Raw genomic sequence first — 16837 nt, 5'->3', positions numbered from 1 at the left:
TTTTTAAACATCGTCCAAGTTCTTATCTTGGATACATACTTGTAATAAACCAAAGGTAAACTATATATATATAGTAAAAAAAAAAAATATTATAGGAGATTAATCATTAAATTTGATTTATCATTTGTTAAACAGGTTAATCATTTTTGGATAATTTTATTTATAAAAAAAATGTAATACTTTCAAGTAGGTTTGTCTGGATTGCTATATGAGAAATTTTGTTGACTTCTCTTACTGTGTTCAGCAATAAAACTTAAAACACAGCTTTGGTGTTTATGACTTTTGTACCTCAGATATCATTTTTACCAGTAGTGTTTTTGTTTCAGTACCAATTTTTATTTCAAACTCTCGTTGCAGACCTAATTTGTTATGCATTCCAGATATTGCTCTACTGGCGGGCTGATTATTTGTTATTTATTTTCAGTTCAAGTTAACACAATTGATTTAAACAGTCACCACAGGTAATCTAATTAGAATGCAGAAATGATGCACTTTATTAAACTTTCATACAAACAAAAGGAACATTAAATGGCTCACAACAAACTTTCTAGGGGGCATGCATGCATGTGCATATGGTTACATGAGCTTTCCAACAACACTTTCAAACAGCAAATAAACATGACAAGCTGCTCTGCAGTTTTATTATTTAAGGGAGAACACCACAATTTTTAAACTCGCCATTAATTGTTAAAATAACTTTCAAATGGCATTTCTACTGTTAAACAAATGTAATGATATGGAGCACTTCACTATTTGCACTGTATAGTTACATCTTTAATTTTGTTAACCTTATCTAGAATATTTTGTGTTTCAGAAGTTCTTGATTTAACTGTATATAGACAGTCAATCATATGCCTGCAACATATTTTTATAAATCCTGGGGTCAATCTAAGAAAGAAAAAAAAACTTTCAAAGTATGGAAATTTTTTGGATTATGTACAAAAGATGAGTCCCATGTCATTTGTAAAACTTGCCTTACGAAGCTTAAATGTAGTAGAGAAACCACAAATGTGAAATGTCCATTTGAAATGATTGCATTGACGTAATAACTAAAGAACATGTTGTATTGTTGTATATTTAATAACTCTTTAATTTTTACTCTTTAAAAATTTAGTAGTTAATGGAAATACAGTAACTGACATAGGATTTCTAAAACAAATATCCCACTGACTGCTGTCATTAAGTGTCCTGTTGTTTTCCAGCAAACAAACTCATTTATAAAGTATATTAAATGTAATTGATAAAATAAATGTATGAAAAACGACTAACACTTTTAGTTAAGAAGTAGAAAAATCAACACCGCAATAAACACTTGCACAGAAATACAATTATGATTCAAGAATGACACTTATCAAACTTTAATGAAGTTTATATATAGTCAGTAGTCAAACTGCATACTTTATATGCACTGTTAAACTTATTTGGATAACTTTACTGCTGGTATAACCGTTCCTGGTGATGCTCAAATAAATGAGGGAGAAATAAAACATGAGGCAGGTCTGCATCTCTGTTGGCATCAACTGCTACTACAAGCAATCCATTTCTTCTGGCTGGAAAAATTAAATTGCCACAAGCAAAAGTGAATTGATTCACCACCAGCATTGCAAAGATTATCACTGAGAACATGAGACCTTTTAGTATAACTGAAAATAAAGCCTTTCCTGCTAAATGAGTGCCAACCGTGGTGCATATATACAGCCAGGTCTACATTTGGCGAGAATGTACAGTAATATTAAAAATACCTAGCATGAGCTTAGCGATGCTGAGTCCGTGGCCTTGGCTCATGGATAAGTCACGCCACCCAATCTTTCATCGCTATAACAGCCCATTTCATGAATGATAATTTTGAACTTTGCTCTTGTGTTCTGCAGATGAGATCTGCCAAAATCTCACACAGGAGAGAATGTCGGCCTTGTACTTCAAGAAGCTACAAAGTCACTGTTGTAACAACTGATGGTGCATCAGATATAAACATTGCAGCCCAAACTGCTAGCATTCATGTTCACTGGGTTGCTTTGTCCGTATCTTAAGTTTGGCAGGTGGCAAAATATTAGATGAAGAAGTATATTATCTTAATTCTACAATGAGATGAATTGTTGACGTCCTCCACAGAAACCAAACAACAGTATCATTGTTTGCAAAAAAATACAGTTTATGCTCCAATTACCAAGCCATAAACTCATTATTGATGTAATGACCTGCTGGAACAACTACTTGACGTTTAAACGTTTTGTTGAGAAACAGGCTTCACAACTCTGACAGATGAGTTCATCAAGAAATGGAATGAACTTAAATCCATTCTAACATTAAGTTTATTGGAGTGAGGTGTGGGTCATTCCTGACAAACAGCCTCTATTTCATGTTACCCTAGCAATATGTCCTTATCAAAGCCCTACAATGGCACTTGTTTTGTCAGTTCTACTGTGACCCCAAGGAAAGCGATAACACTTTAGAGCATAAAATGTGACAGCTTGCACAGATGCCATAATGAAGAAGAAATGCTAAACGATTTATAGGAAGCCTCTGCTTTCAATCCAGGATTCAAGTACTGTATGTCCAGTATGTGTGGCAAAGGCTTACAACAAGTAAATTTGTCTCGGAAGGTTAAGTTGCAATGAAGCAGAAAGCTGTAGAATGTTTTTAAAAACCCCCCTCTACTTCAAATGCCAAACATCCCAAATACATATACTAGCTAATTTGACTCTCCTTCAGCAAGGAAAAGTTTATTGAGCGTCTTTTTTTGATCATGGTGATACTTGAAATTTGAAAAGCTGAAGGGCCTTTGTCAATAGAAGACATGGCCAGTAAGGAAATAGCTTTGAACAGAGCAAAACCATGACTGAAACCTCGGAATGACCCATAAATATTTTAGAACAATTATGCAGATAAATGCCCATGATTGACAAGGTTGTGCAGATTTTGTGTGTTCCGGCTACATCAGTTGCATCTGAAGGAATTCTTTGTACAGCTGGCAATCTACTCTCTGCCACCAGATTCTGTCTTGACCCAGAACATGTTAACAGATTCATATTTTTTAAAGAACTTTAATTATGATAAGTACATTCAGAGTGTGTATATTGAGAATGCAATTATACACTGCTTTTAACAAGTAAAGTGACTTTTCTGAAGTAAAACATTGAAGAAGAAATTCTAAGCAATTAGCATTTCTGAAAATTTTAAAATAATACATTTTTTATGTCTTGCAAACTGGTTTTGTCAGAATGTATTGTGATTTGGTTCATGTTGTTCAAGGCTTGTCAATACAAAGCTCTAGAGTGTATGTTCTAAGGGTGTAGCCTCAGTACTTCTTGGCCACCATATTTGAAGGTGAAAATCTGCTACATACTGGGCGGTGTAGACCTTCCCATAAAAGTTAAATGATGTTTAGATCTAGTTAGAGCTGGGCGGTATGACCAAAATTCTATATCACGGTATTTTTCTAAATTATCCCGGTTTCAAGGTATTCAAGGGTATTTTTTTCCCCCCATGCATGAGTGGATGTTAGCCACATTTTCCACTGCAATTACTGCAGTAGACTGGTTAAGAGTAAACTATTCCACTGTCATGAGCATTATACATTGTACAAAAAAACATTTTAATGTGCACAAGTATTAATACAGGTTTGCATGGCCCCATAAAGTGATAGTTTTCAAGGGGTAGCACTAATGAAGAGAAGGAATCATATTGCATGACAGATGCAGTCAAAATATAGAACCTTTTTATTGAACACATTTTGCAAACAACTTAAACTATAATTTTGACAACATATTTTAAACCATCCAAAGAGGCATTTAGACTTAGTAAAATATCCAGAGGTGCCTGTCAAAAGTTGTATTGCACTGAACATGTCTTAGAAAAGGATAATGTCAATGTTAATCTCTGTCCACTGACACATTAAAGTGACTTTTTAAACAACTTTACTATCATTAAACTGCATAATATTTAAACTAATAAATAATAACAATGGAATAAATAATAGTGCAACTTCCAGTAATAATACAGTAATCCCTCCTCGATCGCAGGGGTTGCATTCCAGACCCCCCCACGATAGGTGAAAATCCGCGAAGTAGAAACCATATGTTTGTATGGTTATTTTTAAATATTTTAAGCCCTTATAAACTCTTCCACACTGTATATAAATCTTCCCCGCAGAGTTATACAGCATAATCCCTTTGTATTCTCTTAGATATTAGGTAAGATTCATTGAAATTATGTATATAAACACACTGTTTATATACAGTAAAACCTAAATATTATTTTAAAGATATTGAGTGTCTCCGATATCACATATGTTACAGCCATTACGATAGACAGGCCACCAGCAATAAATACGTACAATGTAAGAAAAATAGTATACAGTAAATGTGTGTACAGTGACACTAAACTGTAAGTAGAAAATTAATTATGGTTACTCCTCAACAATGACACGATGACTTGTCCGATAACAATGAGTTAATTTTACTGCACAACAAAGGACAGCGTTACAGCCCTTAAAGGAGCCACTTCAGGCGATTGTATAGCACTGCCGTTGTTCTTCTGGCAGTCTTCAATCCAAAACCCTAAAGCGGATTCCATCCAGACTACTGCCTTATTACATCCACTTACAACTCGTTTTGCACCCTGGTTAAAAGGACACTGCGGCCGTAGATCTTATATTCCTTTCTTACTTTTTAAATAAAAAGAATCGTAGCCTTCAACAAATCCAAAACGTTTACCTTTTCGGCAATCGTTAACATCTTCCGCTTCCGCTGGGCACGGCCCTGAAGCAGTAGCAGATCGTTTTGGAGCCATAATGAAGGGCTTGACTATGCACAAAGATAAACACAAAAGAGCACAACTCTTTACACAGCGAAACACGTTGATGCTGAATGAGCGAGACGAGACTTCCTGGTTAACACTGCATTCAGCAAGCAGGAACTTAACTGCGTGCTCTGATTGGCTAGCTTCTCAGTCATCCGCCAATAGCGTCCCTTGTATGAAATCAACTGGGCAAACCAACTGAGGAAGCATGTACAGGAAGTAAAAAGACACATTGTCCGAGAACCCGCGAAGCAGCTGAAAAATCTGTGTTATATATTTAGTTATGCTTTCATATAAAATCTGCGATAGAGTGAAGCCGCGAAAGTCGAAGTGCGATATAGCGAGGGATTACTGTACTATTTCTTCAAGACTTCAAGCCCAGATGCATTACACAGTATTTACCAAATAAAAATAAAATAAAATAAAACAAGTGCAACTTGGTGATGATATCTTTACCAACTGAACCATCATTTAGGCAAATTGCATTAATATGGACCTTGCTTCAAGCTAAGGTATATACGCAAATAATAAAACTGCAACTTGCCTTTATAATGCTATTTGTGGTATAGCCCTGCGGAATCATATTAGGGAAACGGTGAAGAAAACAATACGGACACAGGGAAGAAAAAAACAAACTATATGTCGAGAATAAAGTCGACATGTTGACTTTATTCTCGACATTTCCACTTTAATTTTGACGCTTATGTTGAGATTAAAGTCAACATTTCCACTTTATTCTCATAGTTTATTTTATAATTAAAGTAGAATGTTGTAAACTAAACTTCATCCTAAAATCAAGGTTTAATTTACTAGATTTTCTCAAACCGTCATAAATTAATGTAGCACATTAAACACTTTGTGTTAAGTGTTCCTCGACCCAGTTGTTAATCACTACGCTTCTTAAACTGACTTCTTCCGCACTAAGAGGAGGCGCCGGCAGCGATCACTGCACAGAATCCATTCACTTCATGATATTCCTGCTGTCTAAAAATTTAGAATGCTATATACTTTATATCATTTTCATGATGAAATGCATTAAAACATGTATTAAACATGCACAGTAGTGTGGCGGTAGTGCTGCTCCCTCGTCCCCAGGTGTATGTTCAGTGTAGAGACCTTTATGGCAGGTGTGACGAGGCTCCAAAAAATTGGATATACGCCGTATGAATGGGTATCGCCCAGGTTTAACTTATATTGTATAAATGTTGGGTTTGTGATCTGGTGTTCGGAGACACAAACACAGAATTCAGTGGATGTTCTTCTTCCAAACCCTCAGCTCCTATCCTTTCTTTTTCTTTCTCCATCTAACCAATCACCACATGATAAACGTCTTTGTGAGATTAAAACTAGTTATAAACATAGCCCACGGAGTGTTCAGAACTTTAAAAAAATCTTCGTTATACATGTTTAACTATGCCATCCATTCAGGGTTGCTCCCATCCTAGCAAGCATCGTGTGCGAGGAAGGAACAAATCCTGAACGGGGTGCCACTTCATCGTAGGGTGAATACGAGCAAAACATACACTAGCAGGGTCAATATAGCATAACAAAACCCCACATCCTACATGACTTTGAAAGGAAACTGAAGCATGCCTAGTAAAGCCACCAGAAAAACATGCAAATTCATGGCAGGGTACACCCGGGATCCCCTTGCTGCAAGGCAGCAGTGCAACCTCCACTCTGCCGTTCCCCGACATGATTACTGCATGCTTTAATGCATTTCATCATGAAAATTATATCAAGTATTTATTTTAGCATTGTAAATGTTCAGGGAGCAGGAATATCATGAAGTGAATGTGCTCTGTGTGGCAATCACTGCCGGCACCTCCTCAGTACAAGAGGAAGTCAGTTTAAGAAGCACATACCAATTTAACATGGCTCAGGGAACACTTAACACAAAACATTTAATGTGCTATATAACTTATGACGGGGCTTGAGAAAATCTAGTAAATTAAATATTCATTTTACGATGAAGTTTAGTTTACGATGTTCGACTTTAATCTTGACATAAACGGCAAGAATAAAGTAGAAATGTCGAGAATAAAGTCAACATGTCATCACACTTTTACACAGTACCCAGGAACATTACTCTGTATTGGAAAAAACAATAAAACAAGTACAACTTGCCTTGCAGTATTATCCAGTAGTATAGAAACAGTATTCACACATTTGAACATAATGGTCCACATCCGAACTTTTAAAACCAAAGTATCTCCAGGCAACGGACGTGACTCTTTTTTTTTTTTTTTTTTTTTTTGGCAAAAGTTCTTCTGTGTCATCATGTTCATCTTTATCGTCAGCTACACCTTTGGAATGTTCTCTGTTTTCATCCCGCATGTACTCAATTGCATGCCTATTTAGTGATGTAGTAGTGAAAGAGCCCTCTCGCAACACCTCCACTAATGCATGTACTCCGTTGTATGTGATTAGCTGTATAGCAGTGAAAAAGGTCCCCCCTTGAATAGTTTCCCGCTGTGCCACGTTCCAAACGTCATTTAGGCAATTTAAACTGGTGTTGCGGTATAAGAAAAGAGAGAGGTGTTTATTCTTCTGCATTTGAGGAATACACGATACTGTAGATTTGATTAAATGTTTTTCATGAATTTAGCATTAAATGGCTTGTCAAAGACAGTAAATATAGTTTGCGGCAGGAAAAAAAAACAACAAAACCACAAAAGAACAATTATGATTGGCAACACGCAGTTGGTCCAGTATGAGTACAAGTGTTTGTGTGAGTGTGATTCGCTCCTGCTATGGACGGTTGGCCAGGGCTCCCAGGATAGGTCTTGGGGAGAAGAGAGACAAGGGAGTGATTTTAAAACGTTTGAAACGCTGCACGAAATGCAGATCACATGTCACGGGAGCAGCAGCATGCCAGCAGCTGATTGAGCAAAGAGTAGGTAAAAAAAACAACTGTTATTTGATTCCAATTGTATCACCATTTAAGAGTGGTTTCAGAGCAGCGGCTGTGTCTCCTTGGGGTGTGTTCAGCTCCCCTCTTCACAACAGCGCATGGTGCATGGCGGGGGTTGGCGAGCGAAGCGAGCAGAGTGCAAGCCCCCTAGTTTAAAATTTAAAAAATGGCTCCTGAAAAGGTTGAAATGTGTCATAAAACTAACATTCTTTTACTGTAATTGGAAGTTACTTTTAAACCAATTGTTATTTTCACCTTTCAGGTTAGGAGGACCAGATCCTCTAGATTACATTAGCATGTACAGGAATCTGGGAGATGCATCGCTGAATATTCAGGAACACTGGCATTACATCAGCTTTGGACTGAGCGATTTATATGGAGACAACAGAGTGCATGAGTAAGTGATGTTTCTTTTGCTTTGCTGATAAAGCCCGAAATCTATTTGGCCAGTGACTTAAATGATGATCTTTGTTTTGCTTTGACTATATTAAGCATATACCCAAGTTAATGATTTGTTTGAAGCAACAGGGAACTATTTAAAGTTTCATTTCCACCTTATGATTGGTTTTAGTTATTAATTGCAGTTGGTCATCTCACATAAGTGCATAATGAATTTAGTAAAGTAAATAAAAAAAACAGAACCACGTTCTAATGCTTAATATTTTTCTGTTTAGTTTTTGATTGAAAGCCATGAACAACTTGACAAATGAAAGATAAATGAAATGTATTCCTTCATTGTGGTTTTTGTTTTGGAGAGCTTTCATTTTTATTTTTATTTATTTTTTTGGCAAATGTAATTTATTTTCCTCCCAAATGTAAAAGTGGCCAAAAAATATAGATATCGGTGGAAAACTGTTTTACATTAAGGTAAAATTAAAATAGCGTGATTTCCAAAAATGGTAGACTTCATTTATGTAGTGTTTTTTTTTTCTTTTCTTTTCAGTAGGCTCTTCTAACTGCTGTCATGGGGCATTGATGATTCCACGTATCTGACCCCTACCCTCCCAACTCTTTGTAGTACATTAGTAAGTTAGCTGACCTGGTCTTTCTATAGCTACAGTTGGTTGAATTGGTAACCCTTGTAATGGCATGCTAATTCAAAGCTTGTAGTAGAAAACTGTGGAAAAAGTGAAATGTTTTGGGAAACGATGAGAGGCTATATTCTTGTCCTTATCATTAGACTTGAATACATTTATTACTGCATGTAAAGAGTTCTAAATTTGTCAAAGTTTGTTATATTGTATAAACTTGGAGAAAGAAACACAGATAACAGAAAATATCTTGAGCCAGCACACTACAACTACAGTGCATCCGGAAAATATTCACAGCGCATCACTTTTTCCACATTTTGTTATGTTACAGCAACAGTTATTCCAGAATTGATTAAATTCATTTTTTTACTCAAAATTATGCACACAGAATAATAATAATAATGACAGCGTGAAAAAAGTTTACTTGAGATTTTTGCAAATTTATTAAATATAAAAAAAAAAAAATTGAGAAAGCACATGTACATAAGTATTCACAGCCTTTGCCTTGAAGCTCAAAATTGAGCTCAGGTACATCCTGTTTCCCCAGATCATCCTTGAGATGTTTCTGCAGCTTAATTGGAGTCCACCTGTGATAAATTCAGTTGATTGACATGATTTGGAAAGGCACACACCTGTCTATATAAGGTCCCACAGTTGACAGTTCATGTCAGAGCACAAACCAAGCATGAAGTCAAAGGAATTGTCTGTAGACCTCAGAGACAGGATTGTCTCAAGGCACAAGTCTGGGGAAGGTTACAGAAAAATTTCTGCTGCTTTGAAGGTCCCAATGAGCACAGTGGCCTCCATCATCCGTAAGTGGAAGAAGTTTGAAACCACCAGGACTCTTCCTAGAGCTGGCCGGCCATCTAAACTGAGAGATCGGGGGAGAAGGGCCTTAGTCAGGGAGGTGACCAAGAACCCGATGGTCACTCTGTCAGAGGTCCTCTATGGAGGGAGGAGAACCTTCCAGAAGGACAACCATCCCTGCAGCAATCCACCAATCAGGTCTGTATGGTAGAATGGCCAGACGGAAGCCACTCCTTAGTAAAAGACACATGGAATCCTGCCTGGAGCTTGACAAAAGGCACCTGAAGGGATTGTCAGACCATGGAAAAACAAAATTCTCTCATCTGATGTGACAAAGATTGAACTCTTTGGTGTGAATGCCAGGCGTCACGTTTGGAGGAAACTAGGCACCCCTCATCACCAGGCCAATACCAATACTACAGTAAAGCATAGTGGTGGCAGCATCATGCTGTGTGGATGTTTTTCAGCGGCAGGAACTGGGAGACTAGTCAGGATAAAGGGAAAGATGACTGCAGCAATGTACAGAGACATACTGGATGAAAACCTGCTCCAGAACGCTCTTGACCTCAGACTGGGACGAAGGTTCATCTTTCAGCAGGATGACGACCCTAAGCACACAGCCAAGATATCAAAGGAGTGGCTTCAGGACAACTGTCTGAATGCCCTTGAGTGGCCCAGCCAGAGCCCAGACTTGAATCCGATTGAACATTTCTGGAGAGATCTTAAAATGGCTGTGGACCGACACTTCCCATCCAACCTGATGGAGCTTGAGAGGTGCTGCAAAGAGGAATGGGCGAAACTGGCCAAGGATAGGTGTGCCAAGCTTGTGGCATCATATTCAAAAAGACTTGAGGCTGTAATTGCTGCCAAAAGTGCATCAACAAAGTATTGAGCAAAGGTTGTGAATACTTATGTACATGTGATTTCTCAGTTTTTTATTTTTAATAAGTTTGCAAAAACCTCAAGTAAACTTTTTTCACGTTGTCATTATGGGGTGTTGTGTATAGAATTTTGAGGAAAAAAATGAATTTAATCAATTTTGGAATAAGGCTGTAACATAACAAAATGTGGAAAAAGTGATGTGCTGTGAATACTTTCCAGGTACACTGTATATACGATTTTGGCATTAGTTGAGTCTTAGGTTAAAAACTGTTGTGTACTGATTGTATAATGATTAATGGCACTTTTCCACTGCATAGTACGGCACAACACGGTTCAGTTCAGCTCACTTTTGTGGGGTTTTCCACTGGGAACAGTACCTGGTACCTGGTCCTTTTTTTAGTACCACCTCAGCTGAGGTTCTAAGCGCCGAACCGCTACCAAAACGCGGACGGTAAACTCTGCTGGTCACTGATTGGCCGGAGAAAATCGTCATTACTGCGTCACTGGCTATTCTTTTCTTTAAAGGTACACACACGCGGAAGTTTGTGTCCCGTCTCTCCATCGCTGGACGCAGTTTGTTGCATAAGTGGATGAATGTTTCTTCAGACATTAAAGTTAATCTTTAGTCCATTGCCATTCAGCTTGCTTATCACTTATCCATGTAAAGCTTTAGTGTTGCATGCTGTATTAAGTATTGACTGCATATAGAACACTTGATTATTGTTTCTGTTCCACAGAAGCTAGGCGCTTCTGCACCTAATTGCTACAGACCAGTGGCACTTCTAGCATCGTGAGGACATTCGATAGCTGGTCCTGAACTATATGAGTCCTCTAGTGGTAGAGCACCAGGACCCACTGTCAATTTGCATATTGGAAAGTAATTTGAGTGGAGGATACAATTATCCATCTACTCCTCAAGGCTTATTTTCACCTGGATATAGGTGGCAGCACTGTGAGGATGATTTTTATTTATTTATTTTTTTAAAATCACTTTCAGTACCACCCAGACCTCCCTGTTAAGGGGTAAACTCTGAGATATGCAGGTGGATGAGCCTATGGTGTCCTGGATAATGAATTACATGTCAAGCAGACTGCTGTTTGTGGGACTGCAGCACTGTCTTTCTAAAATGATGCAATGCTGGAGCACCACAAGGAACAGTTCTGTCTCCTTTTCTCTTCAATTTGTACACCTGGAAAATAAACCTCAAACACCAGGGGCCTCATATATAACGCCGTGCGTAGAACTCGCACTATAACATGGCGTAAGCACAAAAGCCGAATTGTGCTTACGCATAGAAAAATCCAGATGCAGGAATCTGTGCATACTCCGACTTCCACGTTCTTTTGCTACATAAATCCCGATCAGCGTGAAAAGTAACGCTCGTGCACGCGCTTTGTGCCGCCCCAACTCCTCCCAGAATTACGCCTCTTTGAATATGCAAATCAATATAAATTGCCCTTAAGCTCAGCCTTCTGTGAAAAGACAATGGGAAAAGCACAGGGGAAAATATAAGAATTTCAGCGAATACCAAGTGGAGGCAAAGGAAAAACATACTATTTGTTCAAATAAACCGTGGTATAATCAACAAAAGGAAGTTGATCGAGTGACATAGCGTGTTGGGGAAACTTGAAAGCTCACGTTCACAAAATCACACAGTGCCTGAAATAAAAAAAGTCACATATTAAAGTCACCGTAAAAAGCCGAGTTGTAGCCCACTGTCTGTCATATGAAAGCTTATTAGGGTACAGAGAAAAAAAGGCACATAGTGGGGGGAAAAAGCACAAAATGTCAACTTCAATCTCGACATTTCCACTTTAATCACGTAGTTTATTTTGTCATTCTCTCTCACACTCTGTGTGTGTGTGTGAATCACTACTTGCTTCTTAAACCGGCTCTCTTCTTCCGACTGGACACAGAATCCATTACATTTGTGATATTACACCTCTCTGAATAACTAAAATACTGAGATGTATACGTGATATAATTTTCATGATGATAGGAGTTAAAGCACGTTATTAAACATGTGTTTCACTTCGATGAGATAATTTATTGCAGCAGTACTTGGGGGCAGCTCTAGGCTTGTGGTGGCACTGGGCAGAGGAAGAATCGGTGGCTCCTTCGCCCGCCAGTGTCAGTAAGGTAGCTTATGCACGATGGATGGCCACGTCCGTTGCAGACACTGCATAGCTGCCTCGCGCTCATGACACAAGCATTTAACTTTTGCCGAAATTTGTTGCTGCGTTTTTAGCTGTGTTATTTTTCTCTTTCTGTTTTATATTCAATATACAGTATATTGGCGTAGCCGTCACTGCAGTCAGTGCTTTTCTTACCCTAAGTAACCGATCGCCACACAATCAGCTCTGTAATAGAAGTTAAGCCATCTGTAAGCTTAGCGCCGATTCTTCAAAACATTTAAGGAACGTTGAAATATCTTCGTAGTACATGCTTAATTATTCTATCCTTAACGACACTCCCAGTGAAGAATATAGATTATTTAAATGAAGTTAGTTTTATCTGTATAATTTAATAAACATATTTTGCTGCATTTCACCTTAAAAAATATCATCGTCATATGTAAATACGCACTTTATAAAGTGGCTCAGGTTGTGCGATATTATAACTATAGTGGAAGTTTACAGTGGGGTGATTGTACTTATAAGTACAAACAGTTCTACAAGGTGCAATTGATTGAGTGCATTTAAAGTTCTTGGGATGAAACTTTTTCTGAACCGCGAGGTCTGTACAGGAAAGGCTTTAAAAAGTTTTGCAGTGGCTGAGACAGCGTTTCCATGAAACTGTATACCGATAATTCTCTTTCTGATCAGCTGCTGCTGTGATTCACACTCAGATACAGTGATATAAATACTCCGAGTGGTACAGTGAGAGTAATATGGAAAAAGATGATCCGCTGTGGCAACTCCTAACGGGAGGAGCTGAAAGAAGAAGAAGGCGGTGGCAGTTATGGTATTTAGAATACTATGGCTGTTCCCTGGACCATTATATTGTTACAAGTTAATTACAATCAGATGCGTTTCACTAATAAACAATATGCGGTTAGTTTCAGTGTATTTATAAAGCCACGTCAGGAAAATGAGTAACCACACAGGAACAGTACCATTGCTTTGACGCTGGGTGCTGCCAGTCTGTAAAACCGAGCAGAGAACTTGCGTACAACAAGGCATGAGGTACCGTGGAAAATGCGTGGCTTTACGCCAAGTGTAGGTTTTATACATCGTGATTTGAACGTGGAATCGTTATTACGCAACATTTCTGTGCACCGTTTATATATGAGGCCCCAGATCATGTCACTTGCAGAAATTCTCTGATCACTCTGCACTTATGGGGTGTACTGGTAAGGGAATGAGACAGAGTGTAGGAGTCAGGTGGAGAATTTTGTTTCTTTGTGCAAAGAGAATTGTCTACAACTTAATATTGGCAAAAACAAGGAACTGGTTATTGACTTACGCTGCACCAAATGAGCCTCTATGTCTGGTATACTATTCAGAAAATGGATGTAGAGGTAATGTACTTCTATAAGTACAAGCTACACACAAAGAGTCTGGATTGAGATATAACACCACGCTGAGGTGACATCACCAGACACTGGTCACTGGCAGACCTGAGTGGGTGAGAAGCACCTCACCAGTGTCTCCATATACACAGGTGCTGACCCACTGACTACTCTACAGCCAAGCATCAAGGGATTAAGCTTGTTTGTATGCTACTATGGGAGGAAATGTTGTCACCCAAAGAGAGGACTGGCAAGCGCCTGTTTTGGCTGGTTGAAAACAAAATAGGCTGCTGCATTTTGGACCATCTATAATATTTTGACAATGCTTATGGGTTCTTCTGCTAGTCACCACTGTCACCACCCCAAAGTTGCTTACTGACTTGGCAGATATTAGTGTCAATGAGCCAAGCTGTACAGAGATGGATAGTTGAACATACTGGTTGGCTGGAATAACAGGAAGCTCCATCTTTGCCAGGTTGAGCTGTATATCCAGGATCAGATATCATTAAGACATGCAGAGACTCTAGCTGAAAAATATCTGTCATCTGGTAGCTGCAACATCATGCATCATCAACCCTAGAGCGGACAGTCTTGATTCATTTAAGATTTCTAGCAGGTCAGTTTACCTTCTTAAATGGCAAGATCTTTAACTCTAATGTAATCTTCCTTCTGAACACAGCCTGCTCCTCCTTGAGTAAATACAGTACAACTGAAGGATTGATTGCTGCCAGCATGCAAAAACCCTTTACCAAGTAGTTTGGCATCTGAGTTCATCTATGACAACGGTCAGTGGTTTGAGTGATAAATGGGCTGTTTACCCTGTTTTGGAAGAAGACTGATTAAAACAATATTAAGGGTCTCTGTGTATTCGTGAAGATTGCCTATATGACTAATTAGTTGATATGGGTCTGTCATCGCTTATAAAATGCTGATGAGCTCAGGATGGCAAACTGGCTGTTCAGGCACATTTTCATGGCTGAAGAGTTGAGCACTTCTACATTCCTGTAATGTTAGAGTTGCATCCAGTATGAGGGACTGTTTCTCTGTGAGCCTTTTGAAAGTGACATTTCCTTAATACATAAATCAACAGCTTGAAGGGTTGGGCTATCACTGAAATCAGAGTTCTGAGTACTTTTGATGGAAACGTTTATTAACGTCAGTTGGATAGTTAAGTGACCAAGTTAGTTTTAATGGCCGTAAAAGTGGTGAAGGAATCACAGAGCCAATAATTTACAGGGCTGTGTACTCAAAGGGTGGGAATGTGTCTTTGTACGCTAGACCAAAATCTCAACATAGCACTATAGAGAGACTATTTTAATTATGTTCTAGTGCTTGCAATGATTCTGATCTGTACCCTCAAGATGTAAAAGGTGTGACTCCAATTTAGCAGCTGACTAACAAACCTGGTAGACCAAGCTACTCACAAGGGTAATAAAGGAGTCCTTCAGAAACCACTTAATTGCAAACCATATTAAAGATGCATGTCTTTTTTTATAGTAGAATTACTTACAATGCATTTCTGTAACCTAGCAACTATATATTAATGAAATTTAGGGCTCTGAAAGAGGGCATGTACAAATGTACCAGTGATATCTAGAATTGTTAACCTAAGTTTGGATATATTTGAATGTTTACTTATTTTTCGTTGGAACATTCAAACCTTATTTTTTGACTAATTTGGCAGCCCCACTCCCTTGATTTTTAAACTCGCTGCAGAGCGAGATATTTTGCTCTGGATTCAACTTTCATTTTATTATGTGAAACTTTAAAAATACTTCATCAGGTTTACTATATAATGTTAGGTGTTATATCTTTACAGTGATCAATTGCAGTAACAGTGGTGATAAATCCTCTGTGTGCTCATTTGCAGAGAATTTTACTTTTTCCTTGAAAATATTAACTGTTATATAGGTTGACTCGGCCCACATTAGGACTGAATTTTTTATTTATATGTCAGGTACATCTTTGGGCTACTTTTATTTTTTTAAGTTGTGATCTCATCAGTTTCGTAAATATCTTGCTTAGTTGGTGGAGAATGAAGCTTTCTTGAATTAACTATTTTCTTAAAGATATAATTTTGTATTTTTTTTTCTTAGTCCTTATTTTTATAACGGCTTCTTTCCCTTTTATTTATTTTTTGGCTTTGTTAATTTTTAACTGACTTGCAACCTGTAGTAAGAATTCTCGTCTGCCTCTGACAAAGCAAATAAAATTCAAGACAAGTTATATACATCAGAACATTTTTCACTTGTTTTTGTAAATGTTTTTGGTGAAAGTAAAAGGAGCTAGACGAGTGCAAAATTTGGCTTCAAAGAGAGGCATCAAGCAGGCTTAAGTCATTTTGAAATTTTCATCCTTAAAGTATACATTATGCTAAAACTCACTTTTAATATTTATTCAAATTGATTGGATTCATTTAAAAATCCTTTAGGCAGTTTGCAGCCTTACAATGAGACTGCAATTGTCATGTGCGAGAAAGGTACTCCTGCATGGTGTTAGATTCTTTCAAGTAATCGCTATTACTTCGATTTTTATTTTCTTTAAGTAATCGAAAATGTTAAACAATAATTGCTGGAGATATCGTTAATTTGAAAAGTGCTTTGCAAATGTAGGCTTTTTTTAAGTTCTTAATTTATTAAACAAAAGCATGCTAAAATTGTAACAGTATGTTTCTCTGAAGATGATGGAAAAAATAATAATGCAGGACTGTGGCAATTATCATGAAAAGGCTGACTGTTTATCTGAAAACAACATCATAAGTAACTTAAAATCTTTACTTACTTATTGATCTGTTTATCTTCTAAGTCTTTTCAGTATTGTGCTCTGAGAATCTAAAGCCTGCCTGAAGTACCATAATGTTGATGTATATACTACGACGTATTCAAAAGAAG

At 37.7% G+C, this 16837-nt stretch overlaps 1 protein-coding gene across 3 annotated transcripts in view; it reads left to right on the top strand.

Moving 5' to 3' along the window:
- sufu (suppressor of fused homolog (Drosophila)) overlaps window positions 1–16837 on the top strand; it is a 111355-nt gene that overhangs the window by 2802 nt on the left and 91716 nt on the right. For all 3 annotated transcript variants that reach the window (XM_039775336.1, XM_039775328.1, XM_039775345.1), the window contains exon 2: window positions 7977–8111. In XM_039775336.1, coding sequence (XP_039631270.1) covers window positions 7977–8111 — 135 coding nt within the window. The remainder of the gene's footprint in view (window positions 1–7976; window positions 8112–16837) is intronic.

The sequence above is a fragment of the Polypterus senegalus genome, chromosome 1 (genome assembly GCF_016835505.1).
Source record: "Polypterus senegalus isolate Bchr_013 chromosome 1, ASM1683550v1, whole genome shotgun sequence".
NCBI lineage: Eukaryota > Metazoa > Chordata > Cladistia > Polypteriformes > Polypteridae > Polypterus > Polypterus senegalus.
The sequence above is the reverse complement of the archived record's forward strand: the minus strand, read 5'-3'. Positions and strand labels throughout refer to the sequence as shown.